At 38.2% G+C, this 24,026-nt stretch overlaps 1 protein-coding gene across 4 annotated transcripts in view; it reads right to left on the minus strand.

Moving 5' to 3' along the window:
* Adcy8 (adenylate cyclase 8) overlaps positions 1-24,026 on the minus strand; it is a 208,830-nt gene that overhangs the window by 147,204 nt on the left and 37,600 nt on the right. For all 4 annotated transcript variants that reach the window (XM_021216372.1, XM_021216371.1, XM_021216370.1 and 1 more), the window contains exon 2: positions 15,628-15,777. In XM_021216372.1, the coding sequence (XP_021072031.1) occupies positions 15,628-15,777 (150 nt within the window). The remainder of the gene's footprint in view (positions 1-15,627; positions 15,778-24,026) is intronic.

Consider the following 24,026-nt stretch of genomic DNA (forward strand, 5'->3'; position numbering starts at 1 on the left):
TTCTGACTGGTGTGAGATGAAATCTCAAGGTTGTTTTGATTCGCATTTCCCTGATGATTAAGGATGTTGAACATTTTTTTTCAGGTGTTTCTCCGTCACTCAGTATTTCCCAGTTGAGAACTCATTTTTTAGCTCTGTACCCCATTTTTTAATGGGGTTATTTGAATTTCTGGAGTCTAGTTTCTTGACCTCTTTGTATATATTGGAAATTAGTCCCCTATTCTATTTAGGATTGGTAAAAATCCTTTCCCAATCTGTTGGTGGCCTTTTTGTCTTGTTGACAGTGTCTTTTGCCTTACAGAAGCTTTGCAATTTTATGATGTCCCATTTGTCAATTCTTGATTTTACAGCACAAGCCATTGCTGTTTGTTTAGGAATTTTTCCCCTGTGCCTGTATCTTCAAGACTTTTCCCCACTTTCTCCTCTATCAATTTCAGTGTCTCTGGTTTTATGTGGAGGTCTTTGATCCACTTAGACTTGATCTTTGTACAAGGAGATAAAAATGGATCAATTCTCATTCTTCTACATGATAACTGCCAGTTGTACCAGTACCATTTGTTGAAATTGCTGTCATTTTTCCACTGAATGGTTTTAGCTCCTTTGTCAAAGATTAAGTGACCATAGGTGTGGGGGTTCATTTCTGGGTCTTCAATTCTATTCCATTGATCCACCCGTCTTTCACTGTACCAGTACCATGCAGTTTTTATCACAATTGCTCTGTAGTATAGCTTGAGGTCAGGCATGGTGATTCCACCAGAGGTTCTTTTATTGTTGAGAATGGTCTTTGCTATCCTAGGTTTTTTGTTATTCCAGATAAATTTGCAAATTGCCCTTCCTAACTCAGTGAAGATTTGAGTTGGAATTTTGATAGGGATTGCATTAAATCTGTAGATTGCTTTCGGCAAGATAGCCATTTTGACTACGCTAATCTTGTCGATCCATGAGTATGGGAGATCTTTCCATCTTCTGACATCTTCAATTTCTTTCTTCAGAGACTTGAAGTTCTTATCATACAGATTTTTCAATTCTTTAGTTAGAGTCACACCAAAGTATTTTATATTATTTGTGAGTATTGTGAAGGGTGTTGTTTCCCTAATTTCTTTCTCCTCCTGTTTATCCTTTGTGTAGAGAAAGGCCACTGATTTGTTAGAGTTAACTTTATATCCAGCTACTGCACTGAAGCTGTTTATCAGGTTTAGGAGTTCTCTGGTGGACTTTTTAGGGTCACTTATGTATTCCATCATATCATCTGCAAATAATGATATTTTGACTTCTTCCTTAACAATTTGTATCCCCTTGATCTCCTTTTGTTGTCGGATTGCTCTGGCTAGGACTTCAAGTACTATANTGAATAGGTAGGGAGAAAGTGGGCAGCCTTGTCTAGTCCCTGATTTTAGTGGGATTGCTTGGAGTTTCTCTTCATTTACTTTGATGTTGGCTACTGGTTTGCTATATATCGCTTTTATTATGTTTAGGTATGGGCCTTGAATTCCTGATCTTTCCAAGAATTTTTATCATTGGTGTTGGATTTTGTCAAATGCTTTCTCAGCATCTAACGAGATGATCATGTGGTTTTTGTCTTTGAGATTGTTTATATACTGGATTACGTTGATGTATTTCCATATATTAAACCATCCCTGCATCCCTGGCATGAAGCCCACTTGGTCATGATGGATGATTGTTTTGATGTGTTCTTAGATTTGGTTTGCGAGGATTTTATTGAGTATTTTTGCATTGATATTAATAAGGGAAATTGGTCTGAAGTTCTCTTTCTTTGTTGGATCTTTGTGTGGTTTAGGTATCAGAGTAAGGTGACTACAAAGGGCTATTCTCAACAAAACTTGAAAACCTGGATGAAGTGGACAACTTCCTAGACAGATACCAGGTACCAAACTTAAATCAGATTTAGATTAAAGATCTAAACAGTCCCATTTCCCCTAAAGAAATAGAAGCAGTCATCAACAATCTCCCAACCAAAAACAGTCCAGGACCAGATGGGTTTAGTGAAGAGTTCTATCAGACCTTCAAAGAAGACCTAATTCCAACCCTCCTCAAACTATTCCACAAAATAGAAACAGAAGGTACTCTACCCAATTCATTTTATGAAGCCACAATTACTCTGATTCCTAAACCACAGAGAAATAATTTCTAACTGAAAATGTTAGACGCAGCTTTCTAAGCAGAGGTGGCTAAGCATGTGATTGGTGATACTTTGAAGCAATAACCCTGATATTTTTAGAGTTCCTTATAGTTGAAATAATAGGTTTTCAGTCATTATGTGATTGATATCTCTGTACACCCCCACTGATAAGGGAAGGGATTATCTGAGAGTCATTTCTAATGTAATGATGACTAAACACACACAAAGTGATTGAAAAAGTTTTTAGGGGATGGCAAGCTTGCTCAGTGGGTAAAGTGCTTCCCATGTAAGTACAGGGACCTCGGAGCAGATCCCCTGTGACCAAATAAAAGCTGGGCATGGATATTTAGAAAGTGTGGGAAACTTCTAATGGATGACAGTATCAGACACTTTATAGTCATCTGGGAGAGTTTCCCACTCCACAATCATGAAAGGTTCTCACTGGCCATGATTCTGTGTGTGATGTGCTTTTAGGTCAAGCCTCGTGGTAGTTATTCATCCCGAGTCTGGTAAATTCTATTGAGGTTCAGATACATTCAGATTGAAGAACATTGTTTTCATTTTAGACCCTTCTCTAGATTGAGATGTTCAGGAGTGTACAGTACAGTCCTTTCCACAATGGCACATGAATAGTGGAGGAGATTATATGGAGAGAAGAAAAGTTAAAAAGAGGTACAGAGGGAAAGGGAGCTCTCTAGATTTTCTGGCTCTTGACTTTTTTTTTTTATTCTGGACCTTTAATTCTTTATCCCTCTAATGTATACATATTTAAAGAAGGAACTTTGGTTATGATTCCCTTTAATTCAGTCATTATTCTACTTTGTCAATGGAGTTTTTGAATCTTATAACACTGTAACATAGTATAGGAAGGAAAATACAAAGTTCTGCATGTATGATATGCTACATATAATACTGAGACTACGTTGGAAAGTGCCAACCTTACCAGACTCTAGTTAACATTGAAAATTCTGTATGAAACATTATACTTTATTTCTTTTTAAATTTCTGAGACTGAACCCAGTGCTTGACCCACAATATGTGTTTTATGAAACACTAGTCTAACTAGATAGTAATAACATATAAGTTAATATTATGAACATTCTGAAAGGGGACCTAAAAGGAAGAATGAATATTTGATAGGGGCTAGAAAGATGGTTCAGTTAGTAAGGTACTTGTCATGGAAGCATGAAGACTGAGTTAGGATTACCAGCACCCACATAAAATGATGGTCATGAGGCAGATTTCCAAGGTACATTGCCTTCCCTCACTTCCTGCAGTCTCACCCTATCAGTGAACTTCAGGTTCAGTGAGACAGTCTATCAGTAAGCAAGCAAGTAAGCAAGCAAGGAAAGAAGGAAGGAAAGAAGGAAAGAAGGAAAGAGGAAAGAAGGAAAGAAGGAAGGAAGGAAATAAATATAGAGTGTGGTTGAGCAAGACACCCAAGTTTGACTTTGTGTCTCTGCATACACAGGCAGACATATGCATGGACCATACCCACCTTCCCCTCCCACACCATTACACATAAAAACAATTTTAAAAACAATATACATGCACATATCTATCTATCTATCTATCTATCTATCTATCTATCTATCTATCTATCTATCATCTAATCTGTGTGTATATCTTCAGTCTCATATGCTGTCAATACTCGTAAGAGTCTGGTAGATTTTGAACAGAACAGATTTTAACTATTTCTGTCATCATGAGAAGTTACTGATGTAATATATTGGTGAAAGAACAGTGATTGAAATAACCTTTTACTTTTGTCTCTGAAAATATACAAACAATGGAAATGAAAGTATATATAAAAAAATCAACTTTGCAGAGTGGATGGTTGCTAGAGTAGGACGGTCACGAGCATATTTCTAGGTTGTTTCTAGGTGAGGCTCCTGTAAAAAGCTTTGCTTAGGCAGCAGCATGCCGATGTCATTTGTGTAAAGGAATATAAAGACTGAAGGTAGATTGCCAGAATATGAACTGACAGGCCTTCTTAATGGTCAAGGATAGACTGGGGTTTGAAGGATAGTGCCTTGATAAATTACACTACAGGATGAAAGCATGTCAAAAATCTATTAAATCATCTCTTAATAAATGAAATAATATTTTGCAAACAATATGTAGAGGCTATTTTATGTCTATTACTTCTTTGGTTTTTCTTGGTTTGTGTTTTCCCCCTTTTGAAACTCCAGTTATTGTGAAGAACACAAATTAAATATCTGTTCCATCTCAATGAATCCAGCCCATAGAAAATATAAGGAGGGATCCAGAATAATGGAGAAAAAGATTAAGCCCATTAGGTAATGATGGAGACCACAGATATAGGCTCAGAGGGGATCTTTGTGCAGGGATGACAATTGACCTGAGCAGCCAAGTGTGCATGAGACTGGGGTTGAAAGGAAGGTCATACCATGTAAGGAGAAAGCACATGGGAACAAGTACAGTAAGGGTGGAGAATATGCAGGAAACCGTGAATATTCCTGTACAAATAAGAATGAAGAATTTGAGATATACTAACAGCAGATGAGGTTGAACATAATGAGTGTTTTGGAGTTGTCTTTGAATACAAGAAATAGAAAATAGCAGAAAAGAAGACCAAGTAGATTTTATTCTATAGTGAGATCTATCAACCTGGATAAGAAATAAATGTTCTGGGATTCTTCTACTTTTTTGCCCAGCTTTAATTCTTTATTAGTCGTATCTGTACCTTTAAAAATAGCCTAGATGCTATGAGGCAAAAACATGGATCAAACTAACCTACTTAGAACTCAGTGGGAAACCCAATGTTGTCACTCAAGCCTTTTTCCAACCTCTAGTTCACACCACTATTGTCTAACAAAGACATTTAAAGTAAACAGAATTGCTTTAATACAGAAAAAAAACATCTGCTGCATTTAAAAATAATCTCCTGCTGATGTGACATATGGTATCATCAAAAAAACTTTATTCCAGTGCCCCCAGAGCTTCTGAGACACCTCGAAATGCCATGATTACCATAAAGAGGTTTACGCAATTCTCAAAGCTGAAAGGAAAACAATTAATTCATTTTAATATTTAAAATAAATATGGGCCATTTGGATCATTTGGGAGGAGAAATGGGATTACAAAAACCACAATAATTAGAATCTAACTCCCCAAAGAGAGATGTTCTAAGATGTAACTTTCAGTTGGAAAATTCCCGTAGCTGGTCTGTTTAAGATGTGCATTCAGTCTGTCCCAGCTTTTCCTGGATTATCTAAGAACATTCTGTGTACCTGGCCTCGGTGGGGGTAATTTATGATGGGCACAATCTCATTTTCTTTTTCACAGAATCTCTTTATAATCCATACACATACAAGTACGAGAAGAGAGTTAAAGTTCAAGTTCGATATTATTCAGTAAAATGAGTATTAATATAAAATGCTAGGTAACCGTCAGAATGTCAGATGAGTGATATAGAAGCCGCCTTTATGCTAATCTTTGGTTATGGAATAAGAGAAATATAAATGACTGATATCTTAGTTTGGATTTTATTGCTGTGAAGAGAAACCATGACCAAGTTAAGTTTTATAAGGAAACAACATTTAATTGAGACTGGCTTATAGTTTGAGAGGTTCTGTCCTCCGTCATCATGACAAAAACTACAGCAGTGTCCAGGTAGACATGATGTTGGAAAAGGAACTGGGAGTTCTCATTTTCATTGCAAGGCAGCCGAGAAGGCTGCCATCCTCTGGCAGCTAGGAAGAAGATCTCTTCTACAAAGGGTAGAGCTTGAGCATAGGAGGAGACCTCCAAAGCCCACGTGGACAGTGACACTCTTTCTCCAACCAGGCCACACCTCCTAACAGGACAACTCCCTATGGACCAAGCATATTCAAACCATCACAACTGGGGAATGAAAAATGTCCCATAAGCTCATGCATTTGAACATTTGGTCCCAGTAAGTGGTTTTGCATCGAAAGATTTCTGTACTTTAAAAGGTGAAGCCTTGCTAGAGTAAGTATACCACTAGGTAGAGGCTTTGAGAACTTACTTCTTTGCCTTACTTCCTGTTTGCTATTTTTCTGTGCTTTCTGTGTGTAGATGGAATGTGATCTGCCAGTTTCTTGCTCCTGCCACCATGTCTCCCTGCAGTAATGAATTTTATTCCTCTGGAACTACAAGCTAAAATAGATTTTTTTTCTTCTCTTTGGTGGTTTGAATGAAAATGTGCCCAATATGTTCCTAGGAAGTGGCACTATTTGAAATGATTAGGGTATGTAGCCTTGTTGGAGTAGGGTATAGCCTTGTTGAAGGAAGTGTGTCACTAGGGGCGGGCTTTGGGGTTTCAAATGCTCAAATCAGGACAAGTGTCTCTTCTGACTGCCTGCTGATCTGGCTGTAGAACTCTCAGCTACCTCTCTAATAGCATGTCTGCCTGCATGCTGCCATGCTTCTGGCCATGATGATAATGAACTAACCTCTGAAACTGTAAGCCAGCCCCGATGAAGTGCTGTCATTTGTAAAAGTTACCACGGTCACGATGTGTATTCATAGTGATAGAGCAGTGACTTAAACATTCTCTAAGTTGCTTTTGTCAGGGTATTAATCACAACAACGAAAGAGTAACTAGAATAATGAGTTAATGTTATAAAGTATGACACAATTTGTAAGAGAGTTAACTTTCGCAGCATAGTGGGATCATGAGAAAAGTTTCACAGCCCTACTTGGGAGATAAGAACAAATCCTGTGGAGGCAAGAATTCCAGTACAGAAGAGTAGAAATATGTTACAAGGGGGTGAGCTTGAAGACTGAAAGAGCTACTCATTGCTGGGGATATAGTTAATTTGGGAGAGTGCTTGTCTAGTATGTACAAATCCTCGAGTTCAATCTTTAGCACCATTGAAACTGGATGTGTTGGTGGAGGTCTGTATTTGGAGCATTTTGGAGGCAGTTATAAGAAGAGCATCAACTATGTTTATCTATGTAGAGAGTTGTCTTAGTTTGGGTTTTACCTGTGTGAGGAGACACCATAACCAAGGCAACTCTTACAAAGGCAAACATTTAATTGGGACTGGCTTGCAGTTTCAGAGGTTCAGTTCATTAACATCATTGGGCGGCATGGTATTGTGCAGGGTGGCTTGGTGCTGGAGGAGCCCAAAGTTCTTGATCTGAAGGGAGCCTAGAGGAGACTGTCTTCTTCAGGCAGCCAGGAGGAGGTTATCCTCCACACTGGGAAGAGCCGGAGAACTAGGAGACCTCAAAGTCTACCTACAGAGTGACACATTTCCTCCAACAGTGCTACATCTATTCCAACAAGACCATACCTCCTAATAGTGCCATTCCCTGTGGGTCAAGCATTCAAGCACATGACTCTATATGGGTCAAACTACCACCACAAGAGTTCAAGACCTGACTGGGGTACTTGAGACCTTGTCTCAAGGAGAGAGACAAGGTTGAGGATAGATGGCAAGCTAACTTGCTTGTGGGATTTTTGGTGCAGTGTAAGAAGGAAATAGGTAAGAAAGAACCTGGGAAGAGAAGATGGGAACAAACCCAAAAGCCACAAACGGTATGGTGTTAGCTCAATATCTTGTAGATGGAAGGCTGAAAAAGAGATGATTACTGGAGGATTATCATACAGAGATAAATGACAGTAATGCCATTAGCATCGTAGCATTTTCTCTAATGGTTGTAGAACATTTAGTTTGCCTTGGGCTAAGATATTCCTTTTTTTAGAGGAAGGAATAATCTTTGTGTTTGTTTGTTAAATGCACAATGCTATGGTGTCCTGTGGAAGCAGACTGCCTGAATCCCTTCAGTCAGATTGGATCAGAAGTGTGTTCAGAATTCAAACGTTCTAGACACTAAGAGGCTCTCTCTTATCATGTATTCCTCACTAACTCTGAACCAGGCTATGATTCTGGGTTCAATATGAAAACCTGAAGACCAAGAGAGTAGTTCAGGATGTACCATGGTACTCACAATTTATGGCAAAATATTTAGAAAAGAAAGAGGAGAAGAGGAAGAAGGGATAGGAGGACTTGCGAAAAGACATAGTGACAAAGTTCTTGATTTCCCGACAGATGGGACCAATATGTTTCCAACTTTTAGCTGCCTGTTTTCTACATTAAAGATGCTAGTATTTCTACTCAGTAGTGGCTACCTACTACTGAGTAGAAGGTAGATGTTCTGCCATTTACTTTGAGAGGAGAGATGGAGTACTGTAAATGTGTCACATTCACAAAGCTTGGTTAAAATCTCGTGTTTGACCTCAAAAAATGTGCATGAAATTTCAAGTTCTCCAATGATAAAAATCTGCTTCTCATGACTTTAGGCATCTTATCATGGGATAAGAATCACCAAGTATGAGGGAAGCACTGTTCGTGTACCACTACTGTTTGAAAAGTTTTATTTAAAAAAAACAATCAGCAACTACCATTAAATAGTGGTACTATTCATATTTATGTTCCTATTACACAATAGTTTTAGGACAGTTGTTCATGGTATATATAAAGGAATTAGACATGAAATATACTTTAGGGACTCATATTTTCCCAAATAAATAATAGGTAGGCAAAGATTGAATGTTTAATGCAGCATACTATGACAGAGTTCTGTAATAATTGTATGCATTCTTTTATTGAACATGCTGAGAAATGACTGGTTCTTAGCACGCAAAGGATTGTATTTTTCTTTTTGTTGCCATTTCAAAAATTACTTTGTTTCAGTTATGAACTATTCCCACTGTATACTGTATAATTTCCATTATCATGTACGTACTAAAAATATAAGACATACATACTTATCTAAGTTTTCTGCCTTTGAAAATAAGCGTGCCTTATTAATAATAGCCAGAATCTGGAAAGAACCCAAATGTCCCTCAATAGAGGAATGGATACAGAAACTGTGGTACATTTACACAATGGAGTACTACTCAGCTATTAAAAACAATGAATTTATGAAATTTTTGGGCAAATGGATGTATCTGGAGGATATCATCCTTAGTGAGGTAACCCAATCATAAAAGAAGTCACTAGATATGCACTCACTGATAAGCGGATATTAGTCCAGAAACTTATAATGTATACCCAAGATACATTATGCAAAACACAAGAAAACCAAGAAGGATGACCATCGTGTGGATACTTCATTCCTCCTTAGAATAAGGAACAAAATACCCATGAAAGGATATAGGTACAGAGACAAAATTTAGAGCTAAGATGAAAGGATGGACTATCCAGAGACTACCCCATCCGGGAATCCATCCCATCATCAGCCACCAAACCCAGATACTAACGCACATGCCCGCAAGATTCTGCTGAAGGGACCCTAGTATAGTGGTCTCTTGTGAGGCTATGCCAGTGCCTGGCAAACACAAAAGTGGATGCTCACAGTCAGCTATTGGATGGAACACAGGGCTTCCAATGGAGGAGCTAGAGAGAGTACCCAAGGAGCTGTAGGGGGCTGCAACCCTGTAGATGGAACAACAATATTAACTAACCAGTACCCCCTGAGTTTGTGTCTCTAGCTGCATATGTAGCAGAAGATGGCCTAGCTGGCCATCATTGGGAAGAGAGGCCCTTTGGTCTTATAAACTTTATATGACCCAGCACAGGGGAAGGCCAGGGCCAAGTAGTGGGAGTGGGTGGGTAGGCGAGCAGGGGTGGGGGGGTATAGGGAACTTTCGGGATAGTATTTGAAATGTAAATAAAGAAAATAATAATAAATTTAAAAAATAGAGTATCCAAAAAAATAAAAAATAACCCTTCGTATTGCAAAGATAATATGCCCCAGTACAGGGGAATGCCAGGGACAGGAAGTGGGAGTGGGTGGGTTGGGGAAAAGGACGGGGGGGGGGGGGGGGATAGGGGTCTTTGGAGATAGCATTTGAAATGTAAATGAAGAAAATAACCTTATAAAAAATAAAAATAAAAATTAAAAAAAAAATTTAAAAAATTTTAAAAAAGAAAATAAGCGTGCTTTTCTAATATTCTTTTTTGTGTACATTTTTCTCAAAATATAATTATATTACTTTCTCCTTTTCCTTTCCTCTATCTAGCTAACTATCCTGTCCCTTTCTAAACCCTCCAGGCCCTCTCACTCTCAGTCTCAAATTAATTACTTATTATTACACACACACACACACACACACACACACACACACACACACACACACAAAAATACACACACACACACATATATATATACATATATACATATATATACACCATATATACACATATATATATACAGGTTAGTTTTATGTCAACTTAACACAAGCTAGAGTCACTGCAAAGGAGTGAACTTCACTTGTGAAAATGCTTCTATAAGATCAGACTGAAAGAGACTTTCTTAAGTAGTGATTGATGATAGATGGTCCAGCCCATTGTGGGTGCTGTTATTCTTGGATTGGTGGTCCTGGGTTCCATAAGAAATCAGGTTGAAGGATCAATGGGGGACAAGCAGGTAAGCACAGCCTCTGACTTAGCTCCTGCCTCCGGGTTTCTGTCCTGGCTTTCTTCATTGATGGACTACAATCTGGGAGTGTAAGCCAAATAAACCCTTCCCTTCCCCAGCTTGCTTTTGGTTTTGGTGTTTCATCACAGCAATAAAATCCCTGACTAAGACAATATGTATGGACAAATATACAAATACAGTCTTTAAAGCTGCTTTATTTTTGTTGTTATTTCTGTATATGTGTTTTCAGAGTTGACTACTCAGTATTAACTAACCAATAAGGGGTTCATCCCTGGGAGATAATACTTCTTCCTCTCCTAGCAGTCATTAGTTGCCTATAGTTCTTAGCTATATGTGGGAGGCCCCCATGGAAATTTCCCCTTCCACATTAGCATGTCCACTGATTTAGCTATTATTCCAGGCTTGTATATTTCAGTGAATGAAAAGCCATAGTACTCCACTGAAGAAGTACACAACTCCCTGGAGGGAATCAGACAAAATTTAGTGCCAAACATTCAACCGTTTATCTAACAGTATCCTCAATAATTTAAATAACTGAAAATCTACTCATTCTCTAGGTCTTATCCAGAGTGCAAAATACATTTTACTTGACTCTATCTATACTATAGACGAGGATCTATACATGTAACAAGGTGAATGAAGAAGCATGATAATATTTATAGGTGATATCTACAAACCTTGTACTCATTCAAGATATTCTTACATGTTTTATCCAGGGTGGGGTACTTGCCATTCACTCTGCTGAATTGTATTCACAGGTCCGTGGATGAGTTTGGCCAGTGTTTCTTTAAGGTTCTGTATGCTTGTAGTTTAGCTGTGACCCAACCACTGTTGACACAGATATGTTTGGAGCTATCTGTGATCTTCTTTATTCATCTAGGGGCTGATGGCTGGTCCCCATTATATTCTTAATGCTCAGCTAAACTCCCCCTCCCCCGTATAACCAATCCACAACTAATAAGTTGACTTATGATTGAACAAAAAAGTCATCTGGATACTTCTGTTGTGTCCTACCATAAGATGAAGCCAAAACTTGAAAGATCCCACAAAAGTTGATCTATTTATGTTCAACCTGGCTTCTTCAGCTTTGCCTTTTATTTGCAAAAAAAAAAAAAAAATGCTCTTATGATCCTTTGGGAGTAATTATCCAGATAGCAATTTGGTGTGTGCTTTTTAGGCTCTACTGGTATCTCCTTTGCACCATAGTGAATTATGAACCATTACAGTATTATAATTAGTTTTAAGAGGTAAATGGAGATATATTTACCAGTGACACATAATATTTTGAAAAATTCAGATGAAGTGTAACGATGAGGTTTAACTGCTATGTATTTAAGGAGAGCCACCATTTTGCATAAGCTTCAGATAAATAAGTCTACCTTATTTCAAATGAGACAAGCCAATTCATAATGTTTTCCCAAATGAGGCCTCTTGGGACAGAGCTGAATTGGCTGAGTCACATAAATAATTATACAAAATAACACTAATGGAAACTCTTCACTGACTTGCAAAGGCATTGCACACAATATTTCCAATCGTTAAGGAGGCTTTTCAGGCAGGATATTATTATATCCTTGCTATGGATGGAGAACAAAAGAGTCAGATGATACTCAGCTCACCAAAATAGTAACCAAGCCAAGATTTCAAATCCAGGACATTCTCATTCAAAAACCTGTGCATTTTTTGCCTGATCCCTTTGCCCCTCTACCACAAAGGATATTCCCAAGAATAATGGAAAATTGCAGCAGAGACCAAAGGTTAGTGGGAAGTAACTTTAGCACTGAATGATACAGAGTCAGTTATCTTAGATATTAGAGAAGTGGGAAGCAATATCCAAGGAATATCTGATCATATCTCCAAACATGAGTCTATAAGATTGTCGTGGATTTCATTTAATGCTTGGATTGTGGGTTCCCAAATTGCATGGGGAATCTGGCAGGGAGACGTTGAAGGTCCCTGCCACCAGCTAGTTCTAATTGGTAAATAAAGTTTTCTCCAGGCAATGGCTGGGCAGGGAGACAGAGGCAGGACTTTAGGATTCACTTCACAGGCAAAGGGACCATAGAAGTTGGAGGTAGAATCGCCATTGCTAGGAAAGGAATAAAAATCTGTGCTTGAGAGCTATAGAAGAGAGACCGTACAATCATGTAAGAACCGGGGAAGAGCAGCTTCAAGGGCCCCCATATTTGGGTCTGGGGTAGCAAAGATGGAATACAGATTTTAGTAAGTAATAATTCAGGAGAATTGGAGGGGAGGCTCTAGTAATATGGAAGTTTGAGAGTAACCTAGCCATTACACAGTATAAGGCCTATTAAAATAGAAGGTTGCATATGTGTGTCTTTCATTGGAAAATCCAGAACATTTGGGCAGCTGCCAGGGAGTTTAGAGCAAGTTAATCAAACCGCATAAGATTACAGCATCTTTTGCTTAATTCTTACAACAAAGAATTTTCTAGTGAGTGATAGTTTCTCCTGCCTTTCATCCAGGAAACCAACAATACTGATCCATAAATTTGTATTTTTATATACACCTTATCTAATGTGATGCACATACAAAGATACTGACTGGTAAATGGACAAGAACTCAGGAGTGAGTGCAGGCCATTCCACTAGGAATCAATAGACTATAGCCCAAAGTCTACTGACATTTGGACTAATTGCATCTGGACAGTTTGAGTTATCATCTTGACATATTTATTTCTCCTTCTCTGAAGTGAAAGGCTATACCAATAGTCTGGAGAGATGGCTCAGCAGCTGAGAGAGCTTTCGGTGCACAGTCAGGAGGACTAAAGTTTGGATCCTAGCACTCATACAACAAGTTAGACAAACCGTGAGGGATCAGAGAAAGGGGCTTGATGGATTCCAGAGTAGCCAAAAGAAAAAAAAAATCAGAGTCCTAGGATCAGAGAGAGAAATTCTTCCTCAAAAGTAATAATTAGCTAGGAATAGGACAGGAGGAAACCTGACATTCTTCTCCTGTCCTCCACATACACACAGAGAGACAAGAGCATACACACACACACACACACACACACACACACACACACACACACACACACACAGAGCAAGAGAGAGAAACACACACTCACATTCACACATATACATACATGTACATATACATTCATATACACATATACAATACATGCACACAATACATATACTTTCACACATATGTACCTATACATGTATACATAGAAATATATGTATATTATATACATATACATTCACACACATACACGTACAAATATATTCACAGACATTCACACACATACACGTACAAATATATTCACAGATACATATACATATACATTCATATACATTCACACACATACATATGTACATTCTCTCTCTCTCTCTCTCTCTCTCTCNCTCACACACACACACACACACACACACACACACACCACCACACATAAAATAAATAATTAAGATTAGAGATGGTAGTAGAAGAATTCATGCAGCAATCTAGAGTGCTGAATACAATGGTCAAAAGTTATTTGGAACTGAAGAACAGGAAAAGATAAAACCTTAAGATATGAAACACCAATTGTCATTGTCTCCAGAATTCCATAAACTCAGCAAATAAGATCTTGGGAGACTCACCCACAACACAGCTCTTGTTGTGATAGACCATCAGGAACAGCTGAATGAATTATTAACATGGCGGAGTTTTTTGTGTTGGCCTAAGTCCCATGGAAAGAATGACGTACTAGTCTGGCAACAGCTCTGCTTTTCACAGGAACATAATACACAGCCCCGGAGATCTCATCTCTATTGTATGAAGTGCTTTCCTTTTGGGAAATAATTTCTCTAAATGATCCTCAAGCTATTCAGAGAACCTATAACACAGCTATTATGGAGGTTCCACAATTGTTTTAGGCATTGACTTAGAAGCTTCCCCTTCTGAGTTCTCTAATGTTGATGCAGAATTTGCATGACCAGTTGTATCTTTTGTGCTGTGAGTCTTGGCCCAGAAGATTTGGATCCAAATTGTCTGCCACATTCACTATAACACAAACCTAGGTTCATTGACTTCCAAAATCCATGTTTTCCTTATGATTTCAACACATGAATACTTAAAATTGCTGTTTTTTAAAGTATTTTTAAGTATTCTATTTTCCCCCCATTTTAGATATGAATCCCTCACATTACTGTGTAAGGTCCCAATCCATTAGTGAAAGATGAAAATATGTTTGTTTCAGTATACACATAACTGTAAGACTAAAGAGCCTGCTGTGGCATAGTTAGTGCCTCTGCTGTCTGTGCACACAACTCCCAGAAACATGCAAATTTAAGAGTCTGTATGTTGATTCTAAAGCTGGTTTTCAGAACAGTCTTAATACTTTCTTTAACAATTGCTTTAAGAAGCAGTGGGATGTATGGAGTTTCCACATCTGAATATGTGTAATAGGAGAACATCTTCACTACCTGAAATCATATTTCATTCTAGAGAAAGATATCACTTGCTACAAGCTATTTTTAAGTACCCTACAATCTTCCCAATCAGTATATCCAAGATTATTTCCACATTTATTTCAAACAGAAATTAATTTTGCTAATCCTTTAACTCCATCTACACTGCTTTGCCCACCTGATCCTTTTGTCTGGGTTTAGCTCCAGGTGCCCTGTAATATCCCTGCTGAAAAAAACAGGGTAAAGTATGAGCAGTTTGATAAGGATCAGGGTCTACTATGAGTTTACAGTTTACATTTCTATGTAATGAGAAAATATTTATAGTTTTTAAGGAGGAAGTCCAATATAAGATTGCTGGTGGTTTTAAAGAATAACTGCCTTGGTCCCAAACAGCGGTGACAGGTACAGGGATCAGGGAGGTAGTCAGAAAGTGTATTTATTTCTTCTAGAAAAAACTATGGAGGATAAGAACAATGTACTTTGACTTTAAGTCTAACATGAACATTTTAGATTCTGAAAACCCCTGGCATAAAATTGAAGAGAACACTCTCAGAGCAGAATGTGTTTGAAAGGAATAGAGTCCTGTGGGAGAAGGATAGTCCTGTGATGTCTAAGATACAGTCTTGCATATGGTACCTGTCTTTGGTTCTCTGTCTCCAGGCGGAGCCTGGCCTCCACACACCTCCGGGTCTCCAGGAAGGCCTGGCGCTGGGCACGATCTGAAAGGTAACTGATGAAGATTCCTGCTGTATTCATGCACATGAATAGCACCACCTGGGCCAGGACCTGTGAGACAATTCCAAACATCCTGGTTAGATGTGTCAAACAGCAGCTGCTTGGAGGGAAAGGTTAAGACAAGTAAATATTTTAGCAGGAAGTTTTTATCAGTCACCAAAATGTCTTGTCTTATGCCACAATAATTGAACACTACTTTCATTCTGATCTTGAATCCAAAGTCAATTTTCAAACAAACCTTTCTTGACAACTCCACACAATTAAGAGCCATTATTCTGCCCATAATTTTAGGTCTGAACCTTCCTTAGAATCTTGTGGTACAAAAAAAAAAAAAAAAAAAAAAAAAAATGTGAGTCTCCTCCCTTGGCTTCACCTTCCCACATCCTTCTATTCATCAACTCAAGAAAAAAAGATATGATAATGCTTAACATAAAGAAAGAATCCCATAAAGGAGGTGTCTATCTATAATCCCAGTATCCATAAAGCTAAGGTAGAAGGATGGCTGCAAGAAGGAGGCTACTCTGAGCTACTGTGTGATACTATGCCTCAAAATAAAAAACAATAAATGAATAAATTCTTACATGAAGAGAGCCGGTGATAAGAATCTGAAGTTTGGGGAGTGAATAAAGAAAGAACCTGGGGCCTAGGGAATACTAAGTAAGTACTTTACCACTAAATTGCCTTCTTAATACCTACAAATTATTGTATAAATCATTTTCTGAACAGCCTATGCAAGGGTAAATAAAAAGTGATTGAACTGTTCATTAAAGGTATGAACTGAGATTTGAATTGAAGAGCAAGATACAAAGATTTTCACTGGATTCTGTTCAAGGTAAACGTTGGCAAAAATGAAACTACATAAAATCACCCAGTCCCAGATGATGAAAAGCTTACAGAGACAGTATCCTAATTAACAAAATCAGAAATGAAAAGACATAACAACAGAATCTGAGGAAATCCAAAATATCATCAGATGCTACTACAAAAGGCTATATTCAACAAAACTGGAAAACCTGGATAAAATGGGCAATTTTTTAGACAGATACCAGGTACCAAAGTTAAATCAGGATCAGATTAATGATCTAAACAATCCCATATCCCCTAAAGAAATAGAAACAGTCATTAATAGTCTCCGACCCACCCCCCCCCAAAAGAAAAAAGTCCAGGACCAAATGGATTTAGTGCAGAGTTCTATCAGACTTTCAAAGAAGACCTAATACCAATACTCCTCAAACTTTTCCACAAAATAGAAACAGATGGTTCTCTATCAAATTCATTCTATGAAGCCGCAATTACCGATACTTAAACCACACAAAGACCCAACAAAGAAAGAGAACTTCAGACCAATTTCCTGAATATTGATGCAAAAAATACTCAATAAAATTCTCACAAACTGAATCTAAGAACACATATATAGGATCATCCATCATGATCAAGTAGGCTTCATCCCAGGGATGCAGGGATGGCTCAATATATAGAAATCCATTGACATAATCCACTATATAAAAAACTCAAAGAAAAAAAAAACCATATGATCATCTCATTAGATGCTGAGAAAGCATTTGACAAAGTCCAGCACCCCTTCATGATAAAAGTCTTGGAAAGAGCAGGAATGCAAAGCCCATACCCAAACATAGTAAAAGCAATGTACAGCAAACCAGTAGCCAACATCAAACTAAATGGAGAGAAACTTGAAGCAATCCCAGTAAAACCAGGGACAAGGCAAGACTGCCCACTTTCTCCCTACCTATTCAATATAGTACTTGAAGTCCTAGCCAGAGCAATTCGACAACAAAAGGAGATCAAGGGGATAGAAATTGGAAAGGAAGAATTCAAACTATCACTATTTGTAGATGATATAGATGATATGATAGTATACTCAAGTGACCCCACAAATTCCACCAGAGAACTCCTAAACCTGATAAACAACTTCAGCAAAGTAGGTGGATATAAAATTAACTCAACTGCTTGTGGACGTTGTACATCGTGGTGCGGAGCCTAGTGCGCACCACGATGTACAACGTCCACAAGCATAAAACCATCCAGTGGAAAAAAAGAGCATTTTCACTAATGGTGCTGGCTCAACTGGTGATTAGCATGTAGAAGAATGCAAATTGACCCATTTCTATCTCCTTGTACAAAGCTTGAGTCCATGTAGATCAAGGACCTCCACATAAAACCAGATACACTGAAACTTATAGAGAAGAAAGTGGAGAAGAACCTAGGATATATGGGTACAGGGGAAAACTTCCTGAACAGAACAGCAATGGCTTGTGCTGTAAGATCAAGTTTAGACAAATGGGACCTCATAAAATTGCCAAGCTTCTGTAAGGCAAAGGAGGATACTGTCAATCAGACAAAAAGGCAATCAATAGATTGATTAAAGATCTTTACCAATCCTACATCAGATAGAGGGCTAATATCCAATATATACAAAGAACTCAAGAAGTTTGACTCCAGAGAAACAAATTACCCTATTAAAAGTAGGGTACAGCTCTAAACAAAGAACTCTCAACTGAGGAATATCGAATGGCTGAGAAGCACCTAAAGAAATGTTCAACATCCTTAGTCTTCAGAGAAATGCAAACCAAAACAACCCTGAGATTCTACCTCTCACCAAACAGAATAGCTAAGATCAAAAACTCAGGTGACCGCAGATGCTGGCAAGGATGTGGAGAAAGAGAAACACTCCTCCATTGATGGTGGGATTGCAAACTGGTATAACCACTCTGGAAATCAGTGTGGCATTACCTTAGAAAATTGGACATAGTACTACCTGAGGACCCAGTAATACTACTCCTGGGCATATATTCAGAAGATGCTCCAACATGTAATAAGGACACATGCTCCACTATGTTCATAGTAGCCTTATTTATAATAGCCAGAAGCTGGAAAGAACCCAGATGTCGCTCAACAGAGGAATGGATACAGAAAATGTGGTACGTTTACACAATGGAATACTACTCAGCTATTAAAAACAATGAATTTATGAAATTCATAGGTGTATGGATGGATCTGCAGGATATCATCTTGAGTGAGGTAACTCAATCACAAAAGAACACACATGATATACACTCACTGATAAGTGGATATTAGACCAGAAGCTCGGAATACCCAAGATACAATTTGCAAAACCACATGAAACTCAAGAAGAAGGAAGTCCAAAGTGTGGATATCTCAGTCCTTCTTAGAAGGGTGAACAAAACCTCCATGGAAGGAGTTACATAGACAAAGTGTGGAGCAGAGACCGAAGGAATGCCCATCCAGAGACTGTCCCACCTGGGGATCCATCCCATATACAATCACCAAATCCAGACACTTTCGTGGGTGCCAATAAGTGCTTATTGATAGAAGCCTGTTATAGCTGTCTCTGGAGAGGCTCCCTCAGTGCCTGACCAATACAGAGGTGGATCCTCACAGCCTACCATTGGACTGAGCACAGAGTCCCCAATGAAGGAGCTAGAGAAAGGATCTAAGAAGCTGAAGGGGGTTGCAACCCCATAGGAGGAACAATATGAACTAACCAGTACCTACAGAGTCCCAGGGAGTAAACCACCAACCAAAGAGTACACATGGTGGGACTCATGGCTCCAGCTGCGTATGTAGCAGAGGATGGACTAATCGGTCATCAGTGGGAGGAGAGGCCCTTGATTCCATGAAGGCTCTATGCTCCAGTGTAGGGGAGTGCCAGGGCTAGGGAGTGGAAGTGGGTGAGTTGGTGAGCAGGGGGTTGGGGGAGGGAATAGGAGGTAGGGGTTTTTCAGAGGGGAAACCAGGAAAGGGAATAACAATTGAAATGTAAATAAAGAGAAAAATCCAATTAAAAAAAAGATTCTTGGGGGGTAAAAAAGCTTGCCCAGTTTTCACAAATTCCCAGTATTATATAAAGGTATATAGCACAGAAAGAAACAGTGAAATAGATGTCCTTCAGAGAAAGATCATCAATAGAGACACCTATTCTGACTGGAGTCAGATGTCAGAATTAACAGTCAAAATTCATAGCAGTGCTTTTTACTGCTCAGGTAAAGAAAAAGTAAGAATACTAGAAATGAATGAAAAGACAGGGAACAAACAGAAGGACAGAAAACCAGGTGTGCACACCTGCCCATACATGGAAACTCTAATCCCAAAATGAAAACATTCATTGCATGAGCTTGAGAGACCAAATTTTGGGTTCAGACCCCATTTTAGAGAACCTGACCTAGGCTTGAACTCAAGGCTGGCATTAGTATCCAAGTGACCACGCCCCTCCCCCAACCCCCCCAAAACCCAAGCCTAGCTCCAGTTCCTAGGCTAACCCCAATAAGACCTGTGTTTCCAGGTTAATCTCCCCTAACAAACCTGCTTCTAACACAAGTCTCCAGGTTATTTCCCCCAACAAAGCTGCACCTCCAGGTTACAAGCCTGCCCCTGCCTAACAATCGCCAATTAGGAAGAAATCAGAAGTTAAATTTAAGGTTTGGCTCTCAGCACCAGACAATTATGCTAAAGGCTAGAGTAGTACACCAATTAGATGTTTGCCAGGCTAGAAACTCTCAACCATGCTTGCTGCTTTCTATAAAACCTTGCCTGGAGGAATATTCAGGAGTTTTCCTCCACATGAACAGTTCTGTGGGGCAGCAGTGAGGTGAGCCTGAGCTAACATAAATAAAGACCCTGGTGTGATTGCATCGGATGGGCTCCTGGCTGGTCTTCCCGGGTTCACAAACACTTCCTTGGTACTACAATGTTAAGGCAGCACACAAGGAACAATGCTGTTTAAGGGCTTTAATTATGTGTGGGACAACACTGAAAACTATAACATGCCTATAACTTAAATTGTCATAGGTAAAGGAAAAGAGAATGTGACAGAATAAGCTATCTGAAGAAACAATGCTTCTACCAATTTTTATGAAAGCACTTTCAGATTTCAGCAACTCTGTAAAGTCCACACAGGCTAAATGTGAACAAGATGTGCCTGTGTGCATCATAGTCCAAATGCCAAAAGCCAAAGAGAATCTCATAAACAGTCATAAGACAGTGTTATTCATCGGCAATCTACTTTCCAGTTTCAGAATTTTTTCTAGATTAAATATGAAGAAATAATCTATATGTTCTTGATGAAATGTTCCTAAAATGTACTTATATTAAAAATTCTGAAATTCAAAACAAAGGGAGATGTGTTACATAAGTACTAGATTTTAAAAAATAGTACTAGGAGTGAATAAGATCATTATATATTGGGAAAGTGTTAAGAATATATCAGGAAAATATTAACACATTTGAAATTACAGTCTCAAAATATACAGTGCAAAATATGATAAAATTGGTATAATTATTTATAGATCAATATTCTAGGGATGTATTTTCAGCAGTTACTGTTATTGAAAATAATATATTTTCAATTAATGCTCACTAAATGGAGTACAGTACCCAACGATTCTACTTAAAAATGTAAACACATCTTATGACAAGACCAGAAGCTAGCCTGCATATTAAAAAAAACTAATATGAAACAAACTTTATTACTTAGTGGTTTGAATAAGAATGTCCTCTCATAATCTCAGTTATTTGAATCCTTTGTCCCCAGTTGGCAGCACTGTTTGGATAGATTGTGAAGGTGTGGCCATCCTGGAGGAAGTATGTCAGAGGGACTTGGCTTCGAGGTTTCAAAAACCTTGTGACATTGCTAGGACACCCTATCTCCTTCCTGCTTATTATGATTGAAGATGTGATCTTCCAGCTCTCAGCATCCAGCCACCATGACTTCCACCTACTGTAATGCTGTCTCCACTATTATGAACCCTAACCATCTGGAGCCATAAGCTCAGTTAAGCCCTTCCTTCTATAAATTGCCTTGATCATGGTGTTTTATAACAGCAACAGAAAAGTAAATGACGTAGCTACAGATATCATCAAGTTCCAAAGCAATGAACAAAAGAACAATCATAAAAGACAGTGTGCTTAGATATTTAAAAAAATCCACACTACTCATTGATCTAGGGATACATGATAATCTCGTAATAGAAAATCATGCCTAGGGGACGGTAAAAATATCACAGAGCAAAACTTAGAAGTTGAAGAAAGAGTGGTTGAAGACAAATGTGTTGACCACTCAGCATAAGGAGTTATTAATATCATAAATCCAAATAAAAAAAGCCCCAGAATAAATCCAAAGTATATATAAGGAGAAGCAACACAATAGGACCAATATGTAATGAAGTAAAAAGTGAAAATTAATGGGGACCAATAAAGTTGATGGTTTCTTTTCTGTCAAGGACAGTAAACAGAAACACTTCTTTACAAGTCTAGTAAAGAGAAAAAGTACAAAAGAGCAGAATAAAGGCTAAAAAAAAAAATCATGAAATTTAAGACTTTGAAGAATTTAAGAAATAATCCTAATCATAGATTTTAATATGAGGTAAGACCTCAAATATGATTAAGATGTTTCTGAAAGTATAGTTCTGAAGTTGACTCAACAAGAGGGAAAATTAAATATGTATAATCACAATTAAAAATCTTTTTACAAGGGAAGCCACAGACTTTGATGGCATCATCAGATAACTCTAAAACAATTCTGAGACAAATAATCTAAATATTTTATCTCTTTAAGAGAACGCCCCCCAACTCAGTTTATGAGGCTAGCTTATTTGGTGAAAAGCTGAGCCTGAACTTACAACTCTACTGCCTTAGACTCCTGTGTGCTGAAATTGCAGTGTATGTCCCAATGTCTACCTTGGGCTAGAATAATGTTGATATGTTGAAACTAACATAACTGGATTAGCTGCAATTGGAAAATTTTGTTCATAGGCATAGGAAATGAATTCTTAAACATAATAATAGAAAACAGAAGCCATAAATGTATAGAAAGGATAAAACATTTTGACCAGACTGAGTTTTTCCTAGAAATTTGTGGATAATTTAACATTATTAAGTCAATTAATGTGATTCACCATATATATGTGTACATAAATGAAAAAAGAGTTTAGCAAGGCTGAAATGTCAAAATAAAATTGATTGCATTCCTAGCCACTCATAGACCCATAAAACAAAAAATGAGGCACAGTGCCACCAGTGAACGTCTACAAGTCAAGACTAATACTCCTACAATGATACCCAATTCCAGAATAGGTATGGACCAAGTTATATACACCTGATGATTGCTTTTCTTTGTTTTTATGCATACGTGTATACATGTTTGAACATGTGTGTTCGCATATGTGTGAGTATGCATGCACATGTGTTCACATGCACAGGGAGACCGTAGTTGACATTAGGAATCTCCTTAGATCACTTTCCACCTTACTAATTTAAGGCAGGCTCTTTCACCTGAAGTGAGAGCTGTCTGATATGGATAGTCGGGTTAGTCAACTTGTGCCTCAGATACCATCTCTGCTCTCAGTGATGAGCTTATGAGGGAGCCACTAGGCTTACCTGGCAGCTACACAGATTCTGATAGTCACTTAAGCTTTCCAGTTCTGGAGACATTTGAACACCATTCCCTCTGCCCCGGATGCCTCTCATGGTGCTTTCTTCTGTTGCTTATTCTTTTTACTCTCCAGCTCTCAATTTTATTGTAGTTTTCCCAGAAGCATTCCCTAGCTACTTCATCATAGTCAGATTTCTCTGACATTTGTGAGTCTCACAGCTTATGTGTTCATCCTTAATTGTAATTATATACTTATTTTCTTGTCCATTTGGTTAATGTGTGTCAGCCGCACCAGAATTTTTACTTATACCCATACAGGCATGATGGTTGTTCAGCTTGACTGATGCCCATTGCCTTGCATAATAGGTAAGTTCTCAACAATGTGTGTATAAATTGCTCTGTATTCCATGTGTGCTAAGTATTTGATGAATGGCCACATGAATGAATGGCTTCCTTATGTACCACTAATCATCATTTACAAGATATTGATGAATAATGTTCTTGAAGCAACAGTGATAAAGACATCAAACAATATCCTTAACAAATGTTAACATAGCAAATGTGCTAGACAGTGAGTGAATTCAGATAAAATCAGAAGGAGCCATTTTAGTAAAGGAATTCTATCATTAGCTGTGTAAACACTATACTCACCTTGTGAGTATATTACTATTACACTGAACATGACATGTGCTATTCTCATGAACGAATTTCTGGGTGTTAGTGCTCTTTCAGACCTGTTGTATCTTGTAATCTGTCCAACTACACAGGTCAGCTTGGGCCCCTGTTTTCTTATTGTATCTACAAACCACCTCTCACTATAAGCGTTAGATCTTGAAGAAATATCATGGATATTTTACAGACATCTATAGACTTTACTACTTTATACTCATGC

The sequence above is a fragment of the Mus pahari genome, chromosome 17 (assembly GCF_900095145.1).
Source record: "Mus pahari chromosome 17, PAHARI_EIJ_v1.1, whole genome shotgun sequence".
NCBI lineage: Eukaryota > Metazoa > Chordata > Mammalia > Rodentia > Muridae > Mus > Mus pahari.